At 40.5% G+C, this 18,537-nt stretch overlaps 1 protein-coding gene across 1 annotated transcript in view; it reads left to right on the forward strand.

Moving 5' to 3' along the window:
- The window catches only part of FMO4 (flavin containing dimethylaniline monoxygenase 4), a 39,173-nt gene extending 22,586 nt beyond the window's left edge, over positions 1 to 16,587 (forward strand). The window contains exons 5-9 of the mRNA XM_055582228.1: positions 3,377 to 3,519; positions 4,645 to 4,844; positions 5,985 to 6,337; positions 8,979 to 9,048; positions 15,494 to 16,587. Of these exons, the coding sequence (XP_055438203.1) occupies positions 3,377 to 3,519; positions 4,645 to 4,844; positions 5,985 to 6,337; positions 8,979 to 9,048; positions 15,494 to 15,893 (1,166 nt within the window). The 3' untranslated portion in view covers positions 15,894 to 16,587. The remainder of the gene's footprint in view (positions 1 to 3,376; positions 3,520 to 4,644; positions 4,845 to 5,984; positions 6,338 to 8,978; positions 9,049 to 15,493) is intronic.
- The last annotated feature ends 1,950 nt before the right edge of the window (positions 16,588 to 18,537 follow it).

Here is an 18,537-nt window from a genome sequence, read left to right on the forward strand (position 1 = left end):
GGCCTCCTCAGTAGGGCTGATGATCAGAATTTTGTCTACATTGGAGGAGGGTTGGTGTAGATCTTTTAGGTCTTTAGTTAAAGTCCATCCAAAGATGGTGGAGGAATTTTTGACCCTTTAAGGCAGGACTGCCTAGCAGTATTATTGTTTTCAATACATGTAAAGCATCTTTTAAATCTGATATAGAATTCCAGGCCCCAGGGGACAGTAGAGTAACCAGCAGTGTGTAGTATTAAAGACTACTAGATGTATATCCTTGGTGGTTTCACTGATTACCCTGAGAGTCCTGTACCATATGCTATTTCCCATTGGGTGTCTTTATGAGGAGAATGGAGGTATTATATGCTGCCAGGCATGTTCTAATAAGGCCCTGGACAGTTAGGCCATGTGACAGGGCAGTACTGAACAAGACATCCCAATGGAGGGGGTACTGTTTTCTATTTGGCCATTTGTATACACATTTTAGATTGATTAGTATGAAACTGGCTCCTGCAGTTTATCCCACCCATCCCTGGGCTCAGACCTCAGATTTATTTCAAGAAGATTAACTTGCTCTGTCTGGGAAAGTTTGTCATCAGCCATTATTAACATTATTATCTTGTGCCCTTTGTCTAAGGGGACACCAATCTCCAATTTGTTTCCCATTAGGTGTATAGTAGTCCCCAATTTATTAAGATATTCCTTCCTGGCAGGAGTATGGGGTGTGTGGGAACATACAGGAAGGAGTGGCTGAGCCTATGTTTGCCCACTTTACACTCTGATGGTCCTATGAATACCCTTTCGTGAGCCTTCCCTGACAGCCCCATAATTCTACACGTCCTGTGACTGAGTGTTCCTGATTTGATGTTCAGAACTGAGAACACCAGTGTCAACTAAGAATTTGACAGCCTTTCTCCCTCTGTCACATGTCCACTGGGGCTCCTGGGGGTCAGCTGGAGTGCCAGCTTAGCAGCTCCCTGCCCCCATCATTCTTCTTTTGTTTGGCGTTCCCTTCCCATGACTCAGAATAAGTGGTAGTATAGATTTGGAGGCATTGCCTGAAGCACCTGAAGGAATGCCAAAGATTTTCTGTTGACTCTTGATTGATTTTCCTAATCTTATTCCAATGCACAGGTTTCTTTCCTACAGAAACACTCCTGAGTCAGGGGGTGATACCCAGAAACTTCCAGTTCTGCAGAATGCACCCTAATGAGCTGTCCTTCCATATGGCAGACATTTGGTTCCCCATAACTTAGATGTTCTGTTTTGGGTTTGTTTCAAACTATCAAGGGGAGCAGTTGAAGTGATTTGTTGGCACACAAATTCCACATGATTTGACATAAAAAGACTACAACTACTACTAAGACTTCCAGTTCAGGAAATTTGGAACCAGCACCCAACTGTTAATGGATTCCTTAAAAGACTAAAATGGGAGGTGTCAAAATGGCATGGACTCCAATCTAACTGGGGGTTAGACTGACCCTTTTGAGTCAGTCCCCAACAATATTCCTGCCCCAAATCATTCAAGCCAATAAGAACGAGACCAAGTTAGATCAAAAGCAAAAGTAAGTTTTATTCTCATCAGAGAATGGAGATGTGTGAGACTGTGCTCTCAAGAACATCTTTCCCCAATAGGCCAGCTCTGGGGCTGCTTTATAGGTACCTCATCAGTAGGAAAGAGTGTGGAGTTTTTAAGGTCAGGCACAGCCATGCTGCCCATGCCTCCAGATCATAGTGCCAGGTGCAGCATCTCTGCCCATGGTACCCTGCCACCATCTCGAATTGAGGCATCCTGCACAGCACTTCTGCACATGTTCTGTTGAGCTAAAGGATGAGGCACAGCCTTTTCACACTAGGAACTCTAGTCTGAAATGCTGGGTACAAGGCCTCTGCACAGGATATCCTATAATCAAGTGAAACTAGACTAAGTACAAAGGAAAAGAAAAAGGTTAGACTTTATTACTCAGATTCTACTTGTATTTCTTGGGAATTGTTAATGGACTTTGCCAGTGACAGCCACCACTGTAAATAGCTCTGCTTCCACTGTTACTACAATTCTTAGTTTTCTACGAACCCACAATTCATGTCTGTTATAGATGCCAATAAAATAACTACCAAAAAAAAAGATCAAGAGAAGAAATATTTGGTAGCCCTTTTCATATACAGTATATAAATATCATAACAGTGATACTTCTATTGACAGTGTTTGGAGCTTGAAAGATCAGTGAGAAATACAAATATAAATAACAAAAGAACAAAGAATAAATAAGCATGCTGCTGCTGCTGCTAAGTCGCTTCAGTCGTGTCCGACTGTGTGCAACCCCATAGACGGCAGCCCACCAGGCTTCCCTGTCCCTGTGATTCTCCAGGCAAGAACACCGGAGTGGGTTGCCATTTCCTTCTCCAATGCATGAAATTGAAAAGTGAAAGTGAAGTCGCTCAGTTGTGTCCGACTCTTCGCGACCCCATGGGCTGCAGCCTACCAGGCTTCTCCATCCATGGGATTTTCTAGGCAAAAGTACTGGAGTGGGGTGCCATTGCCTTCTCCGATAAATAAGCATACATTATAATAAAACAGTAAGTGTATGCATGCATGCTCAGTTGTGTCCAACTCTTTGCAACGCCGGGAACTGTAGCACACCAGCTCCTCTTTCCATGAGATTTCCCAGGCAAGAATACTGGAGTGGGTTGCCATTTCCTACTCCAGGGATCTTTCCAACCCAAGGACTGCACCCAAGCTGGAAGGCGGATTCTTTACCACTGAGCCACCCAGAAAGCTCAATAAGTATGTGATAAAACACAAAGTAAAATAAGCGCTAAGTAACAAGCCTAAATAACAATAATAATTATTTACATGAAAACATGCTACAAAATATATTTTTGCAAAAAAGGAGTTTTAATTCAATCTGTAAATATGTTATTAATATATTCATAAATCACATTCTGACAGAATATACTGATGGGTAAAATAAAGCATCAACAATTTATTGGGTTGTCCAGTAAGTTTGTTTGGGTTTTTCCATACAATCATACAGAAAAACCCAAATGAACTTGGCCAACCCAATGCTTCTTGTCTAGGATGTTCAGGGTCATGCATGAGATGTTTTTTATTATGGTCTACAGTAAGCTTGATTTCCCTAAGTAATTGCTTTCAAATGGAACACACAGAAATATTTAAGTTCTCCTATGTTTTTAACAAGACATGTTGTACTATACCAATATCTGGGCTTACAGTATCCAGTGGGCTAGCAGATGGTATACTGATTCTACTTCCTGCAACTGGCAGCAGAAACAAAGGGCTGCCATGTTTCTGAGACGTCCCTTTTCCCAAAGATCCTATGCTTGCCAATTAAAGGAGTTATAACTCTAGATATTTCTGATCCCTCCTTCCCCTCAGGAATCCATAAGTTTAAAGGCCAGATCCTACACAGCCAAGAGTACAAGATCCCAGCAGGCTTTCAGGACAAACGCGTCTTAGTGATCGGTCTTGGAAACACTGGAGGAGACATTGCAGTGGAGCTCAGTCGAACCGCAGCTCAGGTACACCATCTCTGAATCTGCACTCCCACCCCTAGCATCACTTCTGGTGTCCACAAGGTGGTATTCAAGGGTATAAAACACACTGGCCAAAATATGTGGAAATTATGTGGAATTGCTGAATTCCACATTTGCTAAATTATGTGGAAACAGAGTAAATGGGAAAAGAAAATCCTGAAAAATCCATAAAGCCTTTCGTGATGCATGCTTTACAGAACTGAACCATCTCCAAGAAGGGTCGAGGAGAACTGTATGGATGCCAAACCACTAGGCATTTTTCAAAGGAGCTCCTGGAACAAGGTCAAAGGGGCAAATTTCTCCTCCCACATCAACTATCTTTCTTTTACATACTCTCAGTAATTCTGGAAAAACTCCCACATACAAAGAGAAAGGGAAGTTTGTTTTCTGAACATCTCTTCAACTAGGAGTCAGATTTATACTTTGTTTTGAGGTAAAAGCACCTCTTACTTTGCCCAAGATGTATACATAATGATTTTAGAAATCCCAAGCATAGGTTCACCAATTAGAAATCTATTCCACTTTATCATAAGTTATAGGACAATGATTAGATGTGGAAATAGTAGATTTTTATTTAATTCAGCTAATATTACCATCTCAAAACTCACTTTAAATTCCATATTATTTATGTAAAAAATTGCCAGATAAACAGCATGTATCTACTATTCTTTAAACATGATGAGAATATTTAACTGATACATAGATTAGTCAAAGTGATTTATGAAAACAATGACGGCAGTTGGAATAACTAGTCATTTATAGGTAGTGTTAGTCACTCAGTCATGTCCTATTCTTTGCAACCCCATGGACTGTAGACCACCAGGCTCTTTTGTCCATGGAATTCTCCAGGCAAGAACACTGGAGCAGGCTGCCATTCCCTTCTCCAGGGTATCTGCCTGACCTAGGGATCAAACCTGGGTCTCCTGCATTGCCAGCAGATCCTTTACCAACTGAGCCACCAGGGAAGCCCAGTCATTTGTAGATCTATGTACAAATTCACTAGTCCTCTGCTGTTATAAGACCAGAATGTTATAAGACCATTTGAAATATATTGAAGAAAAATAATACAAAATGATGTACATGTATTTAGCCATCTTGCCTTATTTTTAGGTACTTCTCAGTACTAGAACTGGTACCTGGGTTATCAACCGCTCTTCAGATGGGGGATACCCATTTAATATGATGGTTACAAGAAGACACCATAATTGTATTGCACAAGTTCTGCCCTCCTGTATTCTGAAGTGGATTCAAGAGAGACGCCTCAATAAAAGATTTGACCATGCAAATTACGGACTAAATATTACTAAGGGGTATTTAATCATATTTTTAATTAATGGTAAAGTTATTTAATCAATATTTCTCATTCTCTTTAATTCAGAACTTAAAATGTTCAATAATTGTGACTTTGCCTTTGTTTATCCTTTTCTAAGCTTATTTTCTTAAGACAATGTCCATCAGTACCACAGAAGGTCTTGAATTAGGAGTATTCTCTGTCTGGTAGCAGACTAGTAAATGAAGAAAATGAAGGATGGAAACTTTATTTCCATCCTTATTTCCAGTTTGAAAATCAGGATTAAATTGGCCTTGAGTGTTCTCAGGTTGGCTACCATTCACAAGTAAATGAGAGCACCGGTGAGTACAGATGGCCAGCTCTCACTGACCTTTAATAAATGTCCACACTGGCTGAATGATTAGAGGTATGAATTGCCAAAAGGAATTCCTAGAATTATATATATTAATATACATCTGTATAGACCTACACATTGGCAAGGAAAAAGAAAACCTTGGAAATGCATATAAAGTTGTGATTTTTATTAAATGCTTGACCCAAATATTGTTTCTTTGGTAAGATGGCTTTCACTTATAGAAAAAAATGAATAACAATGAATTATTCAATATATAAATTTTATAGACATCATGTCTGCTGCAATTAGGTAGAATGATGCTCATAATGAAAATACGAAAATGTTCATAATGAAAATATGTTCACTATGAAAATCCATTAGTAAATAGATATAATTTTTTTAATTCAAAAAGTTTTTTGCAATTTCCTCTTTGCCAAATGTCAATCTTTTGAGGGTTGGGTGATGTGAGATCCAAAACTGATTATCAAATGGATTGTCATATACTTGATCCTGACATTGCTCCAGAAATTAATTCCAAGAGAGGGAGAATTTTAAACCCCACAGGAAAAAATAGGCTTAGTCAATTTCTACATGCCTTCTACTGGGAGCAGGAAAACAAAACTTGTTATAGAAACAGCAAGTGACAACTTGAGAATTGACACTTGCTGTCAAGTGACAACTTGAGAATAGACAACTTTGAATTAGACATTGGTCAATTTACTCCCTTGACTTGGCAGATAATTATTTTGAACTGACTAAATAAATCATTTGCTGAGTGTCTCATAAATATAGCTACAGTGAATAATTTTCTCCTCTGTGTCAAAGGAAAAAACCAAAAAATATTGTGAATGATGAGCTGCCAACCTGTATCCTCTGTGGGATGGTCACTATTAAAACCAGCGTGAAGGAGTTTACAGAAACCTCTGCTGTCTTTGAAGACGGGACAGTGGAAGAAAACATTGATGTTGTGATCTTCACTACAGGATACACATATTCTTTTCCATTTTTTGAAGAGCCTCTCAAAACCCTTTGTACAAAGAAGATATTCCTATATAAGCTGGTCTTTCCCTCAAACCTAGAGAAGACAACATTAGCTATGATCGGCTTCATCAGCCTTACAGGATCCATCTTAGCCGGCACAGAGCTCCAAGCGCGATGGGCCACAAGAATATTCAAAGGTACCTGGACTCTACCTAAAGCCCAATGTGAACAACTGAGTCTTGAAATCAGTCCCCTGAGATTTATCTAAAATCCAACAAATGTGAGCTAAAGTACTATAAAATATCCAAAAAAATTTTAATGAAGAATTAATTTTGTATGTATGTAATATTATGGTGACTGTGCTTCTATCACTAACGTGAGTGGGAAAAGTGAGTGGAAAAACAGGCTTTGACTCTGTGGCTAGGATAAATCTGGACAACAGAATAATCACACTTTCAGAGTAGCTGAGGAAGTACTCAGGATCCCGTCTTATTCTGCTGTAGTCGAATCAAATCTAGTCTAGTCTATTTACTCCTGTCTTTCCATTTATCACTAGCAGTAGAGTTTTATATTGCTTCTTAAGAAAGATATTGAGAGTAATATACACTGTGAGTAAAGTTGGGGTCTAAGAAGATAGTGACTTTTAAGAAATGCCCATAAAAACTGTAGACACTGGGCACTAAGGGCTGTCAGTTATCACTGTCAGAACACAGGTGACAGAGTCAGGGCTGCCAGAGTCCAACCCCAGTCCAATCCCAATTCACTAGCTTTGCAAGAACCTCTTTAAATCTCAGCCCCTTTGTTAAAATGGGAATAATAAAACCTCTTTCATAAGGGTTTTGTAAAATGAATAATGTCTACAAAGCAATTAACACAGTACTTGGCACAGAGTAAATGCTCATTAACTGATAGCTGTCATTCTTACTTTTCCTATTGTTATCACACCTCTCCAGGGCAAGTTTTAGATTTGTAAGCATTGTAAAGAATTGGGTTTGTATTATTACATTTGTAAAAATATAAACAATAATCACAGTTGAGCCAATAATTTGTCCTTTAGCAGAATTCTGCCCTTAATGAGTAAAAATCACCAACAATTTATAAATACCATATAATACAGTATTAAGTAGTACTGACTTCTCTCACGCTGCACAAATGTAGTGTATATCAACTATACTTTAAAATGTTCTCCTAAATTGACAGACATGGTATTTTAATGGGGTGCTGGGGGGAGGTGGAGTGAAGGGAGGAGAAAGTGATTAGGAATCTCATTTATTTGTATTACACAAAAAATTCCATGGCCTTTTATTAAACTATCCAAATGTTTATTTAAGGCAAATTAAAGTGCTTTTATGGCATTTTCCAATTATATTAAAAACACAGAAGACTCTTAAGTACCTGGGTTTTGGTGGGGGGGTTAATTATTTTTTAATTGGAGAATAATTGTTTTACAATGTTGTGTTGGTTCCGCCATACAACACTATGAGTCAGCCATAAGTATACATATATTCTCTCCCTCTTGAGCCTCCCTCCCACCCCCCCAACCCCATCCCACCCCTCTAGGTTGTCACAGAGCACCAAGATGAGTGCCAGTTTCCACTAGCAAATTCCCACTAGCAATCTACATTTTACATATGGTAATATATGTTTCAGTGCTATTCTCTCGATTTGTCCCACCCTCTTCCCCTGCTGTGTCCACAGGTCTGTTCTCTATGTGTCCCTATTCCTACTCCAAAAATAGGTTCATCAGTACCATTTTTCTAGATTCCATATATATGACTTAATATATGATATTTGTTTCTCTCTTTCTTACTTCACTCTGTATAACAGGTTTCAGGTTCATCCACCTGGTTTGGGATGATCCCCTGGAGGAAGGCATGGCAACTCACTCCAGTATTCTTGCCTGGAGAATCCTATGGATAGAGAAGCATGGTGGGCTACAGTCCAAGGGTCACAAGAGTCAGACATGACTGAAGCAACTTGGCATGCACACATGCACCTCACTAGAACTGATGCAAGGTCATTCCTTTTCATGGCTGAGTCATATTCCATTGTATATATGTACCACAACTTCTTTATCCATTCATCTGTCAATGGATATCTAGTTTGCTTCTGTGTCCTAGCTATTGTAAATAGTGCTGCAGTGAACGTTGGAGTACATGGGTACATATGTCTTTTTGAATTATATTACCTGGGTTTTTAAAGTATTTTATAATGAGCTCAAAAATGCTTATGAGAATGATAGAGCTGACGAAACAAACCTTGATTAGATCACACCACAGTAGTGATTGCATGCCTCTCCAGAGACCCTGCAAGAGACCAGGTACCACCAAGTGAAGTCTTTACAGCTTTACACAGGATACAATGATCCCAGTACACTCCAGGGCTAAGTCAGAGCTTTCTCGTGTAGATTCATAAGTACCCAGGTTAAGTGAGTTCAGAGGGGGATTTTACCTCCAGAAAATTATCCTCTGCACTCTATTCCCATTCTGTACTGTGTGCTGTGCTAAGTCACTCAGTCGTGTCCAACTCTTTGCGACCCCGGGGACTATAGCCTGCTAGGCTCCTCTGTCCATGAAGTTCTCCAGGCAAGAATACCAAAGTGGGTTGCCATGCCCTTCCTCCAGGGAATCTTCCGACCCAGGGATCAAACCCACATCTCTTGCAGCTCCTGCATTGCAAGCAGATTCTTTACCACCTTGGGAAAGCCCCAATCCCATTCTAAGTTTTTGCAATCACATGTTCTGAGGTCGGAGCAGTGGGAGGCCAGAAATGAGGGGGAAGAGAACTCAAAGGAAGAACCACATGTGACTTTGGTGTTGTTTCTGGCTTTTCTCACAGGACTCTGTAAGATACCACCATCTCAAAAATTGATGGCTGAGGCTATGAAGAAGGAGCAGCTCATAGAAAGGTATGAAATATACCCTGCTACAGGGAAAATTTACCATTATATTCCATTACAAAACTTTTTTTTTTCAATATAAAGGCCATTCCTAGGGAAGCAGTGGGGCAGGTTAGAAATAATTGCATTATGAGCCAAAAGAATATATTTTTAGTGCTAACTCTTCCACCAGCTAGATTTGTGGTCCAGTGGTTAAGACTCCATGCTTTCACTGCAGGGGGCATGAGTTCAGTCTCTGATTAGGGAACTGAGATCCCTGCATGCCACACAGTGCTGTCAAAAAAAAAAAAAAAATTGATTTTTGGCTTTAGATGATGTGCCTGGTGGGGACATCAGGTCGCCTCAGCAGAACACAGAACCTAGCCCTAGACAATGGCCATCCTTTGTTTACTTGGCCCCAAACCCTGTTCTCTTTGTTCTCCTACTTCTCAGGCTATTCTTTCTCTATATTTACAAGTGTCTCCTCTTCCTCACTCCTAAACATTGGTGAACCCCAACCTTAATTCTCAAACCTCTTCTTACTTCTGTTAACACTAGTGGGTGACCTCACCAGGCCTGTGGCTTTAAATGACATCATGTACTCATGGCTCCCAAACTTGGATCTCTAACCCAGATCTCTCCTTGGAACTCCAAATCCTAAACCAACTCCCTCTAGGTATCTCCACTCAGATAGGTAATAGGTATCTCAAAATTTTTTAAAAACATTTTATTTATGTATTTGGCTGCCTCAGGTCTTCATTGTGGCACACAGGATCTTCATTGCATCATATGAGATCTTTCGCTGTGGCACGTGGGCTTTGTTGCTCTGTGACTTGTGGTATCTTAGTTCCCTGACCAGGGATTGAACCCATGTCCCCTGTTTTGCAAGGCGGATTCTTAACCACTGGACCACCAGGGAAGTCCCGGTAACTCCAATTTAACATGTCTAGAAACTAACCCTCAACTTCCACCTGCACATGGGCTACTCTGAGACTTTCCCCATCTCGGTCGATGGCTACTTATTCCAGTTGAACAGTCAAAAACCTTGGAGTGACCTTTTCTCCTCTTTTTCTTTCACATCTTCAGCAAATACTGTTAACCCTTACCTTCAGATAAATTCAGAATCCAGACCCCTCTCACCACCCTGGCTGCTAACCACCCCAGAACAGGCCACTGTGGTCTCTCACCAGGACACTTGCTGTCACCTCTTACCTGGTCTCTGTGCCTCCTCTTCTCTTCTATGGTCTACTCTTGACTCCACATACGAGTGACCAATGCCACATTGCTCTTCTGTTGAAAACCCTCTGCTTCCCATTTCACTCCAAAAAACTTCCCTGCAGCTCTGCACCCATCCAGGCAACAGCTCTCTATGCCCTCATTGTTTCCTGTTCTCCCACCTTACCCAAACTGCTCCAGTCACTCCAGATCCCTGGACTTCAGGCATGCCTCAGAACCTTTGCACTTACTGTCTCCTCTGCCTGGAATGTTCTGCCCCCTACCCCATACCTGTTGGCTCGCTCTGTTCAAATATCCCCTCATAAGAGAGAAGCCTTCTCTGAGAACACTGCATGAAATAGCAACCCACCCAGTCTCATCATTGTCTTTCCCCTTTACCCTTCTTTATATGTCTTCATAATTCCTCTTACTACTTGATATATTCTATAGTTTGGCTGGGGTTTTGTTGTTGCTTTGTTTTTCACTATGCCAAGTGGCATACAGGATCTTAGTTACCTGAGCAGGAATAGAACCCGTGCCCCCTATAGTGGGAGAACTGACTCTTAACCACTGACCAGCAGGAAAGTCCCTGGCTGGGTTTTCACAGCCTGCTGTTCTGCCCTGTTGGAATGTAAGTTCCTTGACAGCAAAGACTTGGTTTTACTCACTGTTGGACTCCCAACACCTAGGATAATGCCTGTTATGTGACAGACACTTAAGATTGATTGACTGATTGAAGGAATGAATGAATAAGTGAAAGAATGACATTGGCACATCATGAAAATTTATTAATAACAGCAATAGACAGGGATAGAAACTTCCTATACACTATACATTTGACCCTTGAACGATACAGGTTTGAACTGCATGGGTCCACTTATACGCAGATTTTTTTTAATATATTGGAAAAATTGAGAGAGGTTTGTGACAATTTGCAGATAAATCACAAAGCCTAGAAATATTGAAAATATTAAGAGAAGTTAGATATGTCATGAATGTGCAAAATATAGGTAGATATTAGTCTATTTTATCATTTACTGCCATCAAATATACAAAAATCTATTATGAAATTTAAAATGTATCAAAACTTGCACACATAAACACAGATCATACGTTGGGCCATTCACAAGCAAGAGAAATATAAACAAGTGTAAAGCATGCATGTGTGCTCAGTCACTCAGTCGTGTCGGACTCTTTGTGACCCTATAGACTGCATCCCTCCAGGCTCCTCTGTCCATGGGATTATCCCAGCAAGAATACTGGAGTGGGTTGTCATTTCCTCTTCTAGAGGATCTTCTCAACCCAGGGGTCAAACCCGTGTTTTCTGCATTGGCAGGCAGACTCTTTACCACTGAGCCACATGGGAAGCCCAAACAGTGTAAAGATGCAGTGTTAAATCATAACAGCATAAAATTAACTGTACACTACTGCAGTAATTTCATAGCTACCTTCCTTTGCTATTGTGATGAGCTCAGGTGTTTCACATAGCTGCTTAATATGTCATATGACACTAATCATCCCTGCATGAACAGTTCATCTCTCCAGCAAATTTCATATCACAGTAAAAAGTGATCTCTCACATTCCTCATGTATTTTCCATTGTGATTAGTGCAATAATGTAAACCTTGAATCACAACACAGGACCCATTAGAGTGCCACTAGTGATGCTGGAAGTGCTCCCAAGAAGCAGAAAAAAGTCCCGAATTTACAAGAAAAAGTTGAATTGCTTGACATGTACCATAGACTGAGGTCTGCAGCTGCAGTTGCCTGTCATTTCACAATAAATGAATTCAGCATAAGGACCATTATAAAAAAGAAAATTTGTGAAGCCATCACTGTACCTGTGCCAGCAGGCATGAAAACCTTGCACTTTTTGTGAAATACTTTTTCATCTTGTGTTGAAAATGCAGCTTTTATGTGTGTGCAGGATTACTATAAGAAAGGCATACTTATAGACTTTTATAGATTTGAAAAATAGTGAAGTCATTATATGACAACTGAAAGCAAAAGAAACGTGCAGAAGTGTTTAATGATAGAGAAGGATGGTTTCTTGATTTTAGAAAGCAGGGTCTTTAAAGAAAAGTCAAGATAACAGGAGGAGCAGCTTCTGTTGACCAAGAGGAAGCAGACAGAGTTTCAAGATGCCGTTAACACAATCACTGGAGAAAAAGGATATCTGCCTGAAATGGTGTTTAATGCAGACAAAAGTGCCCTATCCTGGAGATGGTAGATAGCAGAATGCCACAAAGGACATTTATTATTAAAGAGGAAAACTGAGCATGAGAATTTAAGGCAGGAAAGCATAGGCTAACTCTCCATTCATGTGTAAATGCAGTCGGGTTTATGGTCATGATAGTTGTTCAGTCATGTCTGAACACGCCTGCCAGGCTCCTCTATCCATGGAATTCTCCAGACAAGAATACTGGAGTAGGTTGCCATTACTTTCTCTAGGGGATGGGTTCACAGTCAGGACTGCCCTTAACTGTAAAACTGCTAACCCCCCAGCCTTGAAGGGAAAAGATAAATACCAGCTACCCGTATTTTCATTGTACAACAAGAAGGCGTGGACAAGGACAACCCTTTTTCTGGATTAGTTCCTTCACTGCTCTGTCCCTAAAATCAGAAAGTACCTTGCCAATAAGTGACTGTCTTTAAAAGTTCTTTTGATATTGGATAATCCCCTGGCCACCCAGAACACAAAGCATCTGAAGTGCTCTATGGAAATGATTTCAGTGCTATGGAAGAGAATCCCAATAGAGAAAATATCATGAAAGCCTGGAAGGATTACACCTTTGAAGATGCCATCGTTGTTATAGAAAAAGCTATAAAAGCCACCAAACCTGAAACAATAAATTCCTGCTGGAGAAAACTACGTCCAGATGTTGTGTGTGACTTTGCAGGGTTTACAACAAAGCCAGTCAAGGAAATCATGAAACAGATTGTAGATATGGGGTGGGGGCGGGGGGAAGGTGGGAGTGAAGGGTTTCAGTTCAGTTCAGTTCAGTTCAGTTCAGTCACTCAGTCGTGTCCGACTCTTTGCAACCCCATGAATTGCAGCACGCCACGCCTCCCTGTCCATCACCAATTCCGGAGTTCAAGATAAGGATTTTAGAGAAATTTGAGAGCTAATAGACCCCCCACCAGAGGAATTAACAGAAGACAATTTGATAGGGGGATGAGTGCTTCCAAACCAGGGCAAGAGGCTGAGGAAGAAGACATAGGAGAAGCAGTGCTAGAAAGCAAATTGACATCAGACAATCTGGCAAAAGGATTCCAGTTATTTAAGACTGATTTTGACTTCTTTTACAGCATAGACCCTTCTATGATACAGGCAATGAAACTACAGCAAATGATGGAAGAAAAATTGGTATCATATAGAAACATTTTTAAGAAAAGTGAAAAAGCAAAAAAGTCAGACAGAAATTACAGTGTATTGCCATAAAGTTGGAGAAGGCAATGGCACCCCACTCCAGTACTCTTGCCTGGAAAATCCCATGGACGGAGGAGCCTGGTGGGCTGCAGTCCATGGGGCCGCTAAGAGTCAGACACGACTGAGCGACTTCACTTTCACTTTTCACTTTCATGTGTTGGAGAAGGAAATGGCAACCCACTCCAGTGTGCTTGCCTGGAGAATCCCAGGGATGGGGGAGCCTGGTGGGCTGCCGTCTATGGGGTCGCACAGAGTCGAACACGACTGAAGTGACTTACCAGCAGCAGCAGCAGCTATAAAGTTACACAAGTATTTCCGTAAAGTCACACCACATGTGCCTGTCTCTGCAGCCTCCCCTTCCACCTCCTCACCTCTTTCCCCTCTGCCACCCTGAGACAGCAAGATCAACCCCTTATCTTCCTCCCCCTCAGCCAACTCAATGCGAAGACGACAAGGATAAAGACCTTTATGGTGATCCACTTCCTCTTAATGAATAGTAAATAATCATCATGCCCCAATGTTAATAGATATATCTGTTGTGTATGTGTCTTAATGTGAAAATCTAAAACCTGCACAGCAAGAACTGAATGAGAAGTTTTTGTGTCATCATCGTCATCACTGCTTAAGTATTTATCATATAGAACTTCATGTGTAAGACTTGTAGGAAGTGGATAGCCCACCCTTACATAGGCATAAGGTGAGTGACATGTACAGTAATATAAAATTAATAATGTGTTAGCTTTCTTATTGGTTTCTAACTTTTCTTTCAAAGAATTATATTACTATACAATATGCCTCTTTCTTTCATATTTGAAGAAACAGTCCATTATCACAGGTAAGTGGGTTTTTTTTTAATGTTTCCAATACTGTACTATGAATATGACTATAATACCATATACCATAAAAATTTTATAATGATTATTCATTATTATGTAGGCTAGGCTTCCAAGAAACAATCATATTGCTACTGTTTCTTCATTATCAATGTATGATTCATTATACTTGTAAATAAATATGAATTTCTTCTTCACATTATCTTTTCATTTTTGATGTCCAGTGTTAGGAATACAAATAACATCTACAGTGTTTTGTATCATATAAAACAATATTGATGTAGGTACCGATAGATGATTCATCTTATAAACAGACAACATAAACTTATGGTATTGATGAGTATAGTACGGTACTGTAAATAAATTTTCTCTTCCTTATGATTTTATTAATTTTCTCACTTTAAGAATACAGCATAGGATCACATAACATACACAATATGTGTTAACCTGTTTATGCTATCAGTATGGCCTTTAGTTTACTAATAATTTATTAGTAGTTAGGTTTGAGGGGAATCAAGTTTCACTTAGATTTTCAACTATATGGGGGATTGATACCCTTAACACCCTCATTGTTCAGGGGTCAACTGTACTCACATCTGTGTCATGTTCAGTTCTGCTATACCAAGTATGATCCTCTCAACTCACAATTAGCATCAATAAAAATAATTCAGGTGTTTATATATGTGATGCTTTCTGATCATGTTTATTTGTTCAATAACTGTGGTATCTGGACTGATCTGATTTTACCCTCATATCAAATTCAAGAACCTGAAACATTGTTTAAAGCTCCTCTTCGCATCTTCTTCTTCTGCCATCTCCTTTAACAAAATTAATTACACTCACAAATACCCTATGCAAATAAACTCCTTTTATTTTTTCTCCCCAACATAGGAAAACATTCCAAACTTGGTTTGATGCCAACAGAAAGAAACAAAATGGTGGGAGGTGGGGAAACTCATAACTTGAAAATCAAGTGATCCATCTTCTTCCCTCTCAGGGGTTTGATGAAAGATCCCGGTGTAGACAAAGTTGACTACATTTCCTACCTGGATGACCTCGCTTCCTTCATAGGCGTAAAGCCCAACATCCCACTCCTGTTCATCAAGGATCCCAGACTAGCATGGGAAGTTTTCTTTGGACCATGTACTCCTTACCAGTATCGCCTAATGGGCCCCGGGAAATGGGATGGAGCCCGAAATGCCATCTTGACCCAGTGGGACAGGACACTGAAACCCTTAAAAACTCGAACCACTCCTGGTTCCTTCAAACCTGCCTTCAAACATTATTTGAAAGCCTGGGGGGCACCTCTACTGCTTGCTTCCCTTCTACTGATCTACAAATCTTCAATTTTTTTGAAATTGGTGCCAGAAAAACTACAGGACAGGTTATCCCCTTAATTAATAAGTATTTGGTGAGGATAAACCTGATGGGTTATGAGGATTGTCCCCAGTCATATTAATTCTGTTCCCAAGTATCTTGTGTTTTTCCCCTCTCCTCTCCATCATAGCTCTTATCATCCAAGTTTAGGTCTAATCATCTCTTACCTGATTTATTGTTCTATCTTCCTCTCAAGTCTCAGCACCTCCTTTCTTGCCTCCTTTGCTTAAGCAGTTGTTCTAAAATAAAAAATACTGTCATTGTTTCCATCAAGATCTTGGTAGAGACAAGACAGAACTCAAATTAGGTAATTTGTGGAAACTTTAATATAAAGATTATGTCCAATGGTTTGAGCAGAGTTTGGGAAATCATAAGTAGAATGAAATACTCCCAGACTAGTAACCATGAGATGCTTTTACCATCCATAGTTTTTCTAACGAGGCAAAGGGAGAACAAATATGAATAAGAGAGTGAGATTATGTGGAGAGGACCACCTCTTAAGAGCTGTGATCCCCAGCTCACCACTGAAGGCAGTCCATGGTGACCCCAAAAGTACAGAGCTAGGGAAATTCACTGCCTGCTCTTATGTTCTTCCCTCCCTCTGATCTTCTGCCCATGCTTCTCAGTGGCCTAACCCAACCAAAATTCAGAAGGCCAAGGTTACTGACTATTGTGGATTTAATTGCATTCATTTCCCCCAAAATATAGTCAAGTTCTAACCTCTGGTACCTGTGAATGGTGCCAGAGGTAACTTACTTGAAATAGAAAGTAAAAGGAAGAAAGTGAAGTTGCTCAGTCATGTCCGACTCTTTGCAACCCCATGGACTGTAGCCTACCAGGTTCCTCCATCCATGGGATTTTCCAGGCAAGAATACTGGAGTGGGTTGCCATTGCAAATGTACATAAGTTGGAAATAAGATCTTTACAAATGTACATAAGTTGAGATCATACTGAAATAGGGTGAGCTAGATTCAATATAAAAAGAGGATCCTTATAAAAAGAGGATAAAGCTACTTCCTGGCAGTGTGGTGACTAAGACTCCAGGCTCCCAATGCAGGGGGCCCAGGTTCGATCCCTGGTCAGGGAATTAGATTCCATATGCCTCAACTGAAGATCTCACATACTGCAACTAAGACTCAGTGCAGCCAAATAAATTTTTTATAGAGAGAGAGAGGATAAGACACAGAGACACAGTCACAGTAGAGAATACCATGTGAAGACAGGCAGAAGTTGGAATGATGCATCTACAAACTAAGGATCACCAAGCAAGCAAACACTCAAAGAGACACAGAACAGATTCTCTCTCAAAATCCACAGAGGAAAAAAAGCCCTGCCAACAACATTTCCAGAATCCTAGCCTCCAGAACTGTGAAAGAATAAGCCACCCACTTTGCTATGGCAATCCTAGGATACGATACACCAACTGATGTTTCCTGTGGAGGTCAGCCTCCTAGGCCACCGGGCAGAGCAAAGGTGATGGAGAGTGTATGTGGAAGGACAACCAGAAAGGATCCAGAGCAGACATGTTGCTTTCCAGTTTAAAAATCCTTCAAAGTGTCTCCCTGGATTAGAGATAATAAATTCCTTAGCCCTGAAGAGAAGACTCTTCCTGATCTGAGTCCATTTGCCCAGGTCACCAGAATCCTGGGCTGTAGCTACCCCTCCTCTTCAAAATCCTACCATCTAGCACTCATACCTCCTCACTTTGGCATAAGCTGTTGCCTTCTCCAGCTACTTAAATTCACACCTGTCTTTCTAGGGCAAGCTTGATTATCTCCCTTTGTGAAGCCTTCTCTGAGTCCCCAGAGCAGAGCTGATTGCCACTACATAATGACTGGGCTTCCCTGGTGGCTCAGATGGTGAAGAATCTGCTCACAATGCAGGAGATCCAGGTTCAATTCCTGGATTGGGAAGATTCCCAGGAGAAGGGCATGGCAACTCACTCCGGTATACTTGCCTGGAGAATTCCATGGACAGAGGAACCTGGTGGGCTACAGATCATGGGGTTGCAGAAGAGTTGCACATGACTGAGTAACTAACACTTTCACTTTCTTTCACTTTTCATGACTGCCATCTCCCATACTACATCATTGTTCTGTTCTTACTATAACATTAATGTAATTTTCTTTTTGTGTCCATCTCCAAATAAATGGTGGGTTTTTTGAGAGGAACCATCATCTTGTTCAGCTAAAACACTGCCTGATAAAAATACTGCAAAATAAATATTTGATGACTAAACAGTGGCTTCACTGGCTGACATTCCTTGTCTCTCTTCCACCCACATTCTTTTCTTCTGCCAACTTGATAAATTACTTCAGACTACTTCAGCTCTGCAAATGAACAAGGACCGTCCACCAACATCTAATTTTATAAGACAATCCATGTGGCAGTCAGAATGTATACAACTGATCAGCAACTGGGAGCCAGGGGTACTGATGGAAAGCGCTAACTCTAGAATTCAACCTGGATTATAATCCCAGCTCTGCCATTAACTGTGAAGCTTTGATCAAGTTACTTAGCCTCTGTGAGCCTCAAGTGTCCTCATCTGGAAAATGAGGCGACAAGAATATCACCTACCTCGAAAGTAAACATGAAGTGAGACAATATAGGGTGTTACTTACATAATAAATTAACTATTAACAGCTGAAGAGTTTGAGGACATTT

This window comes from Bubalus kerabau, chromosome 5 (assembly GCF_029407905.1).
Source record: "Bubalus kerabau isolate K-KA32 ecotype Philippines breed swamp buffalo chromosome 5, PCC_UOA_SB_1v2, whole genome shotgun sequence".
In the NCBI taxonomy this organism is placed as follows: Eukaryota; Metazoa; Chordata; class Mammalia; order Artiodactyla; family Bovidae; genus Bubalus; species Bubalus kerabau.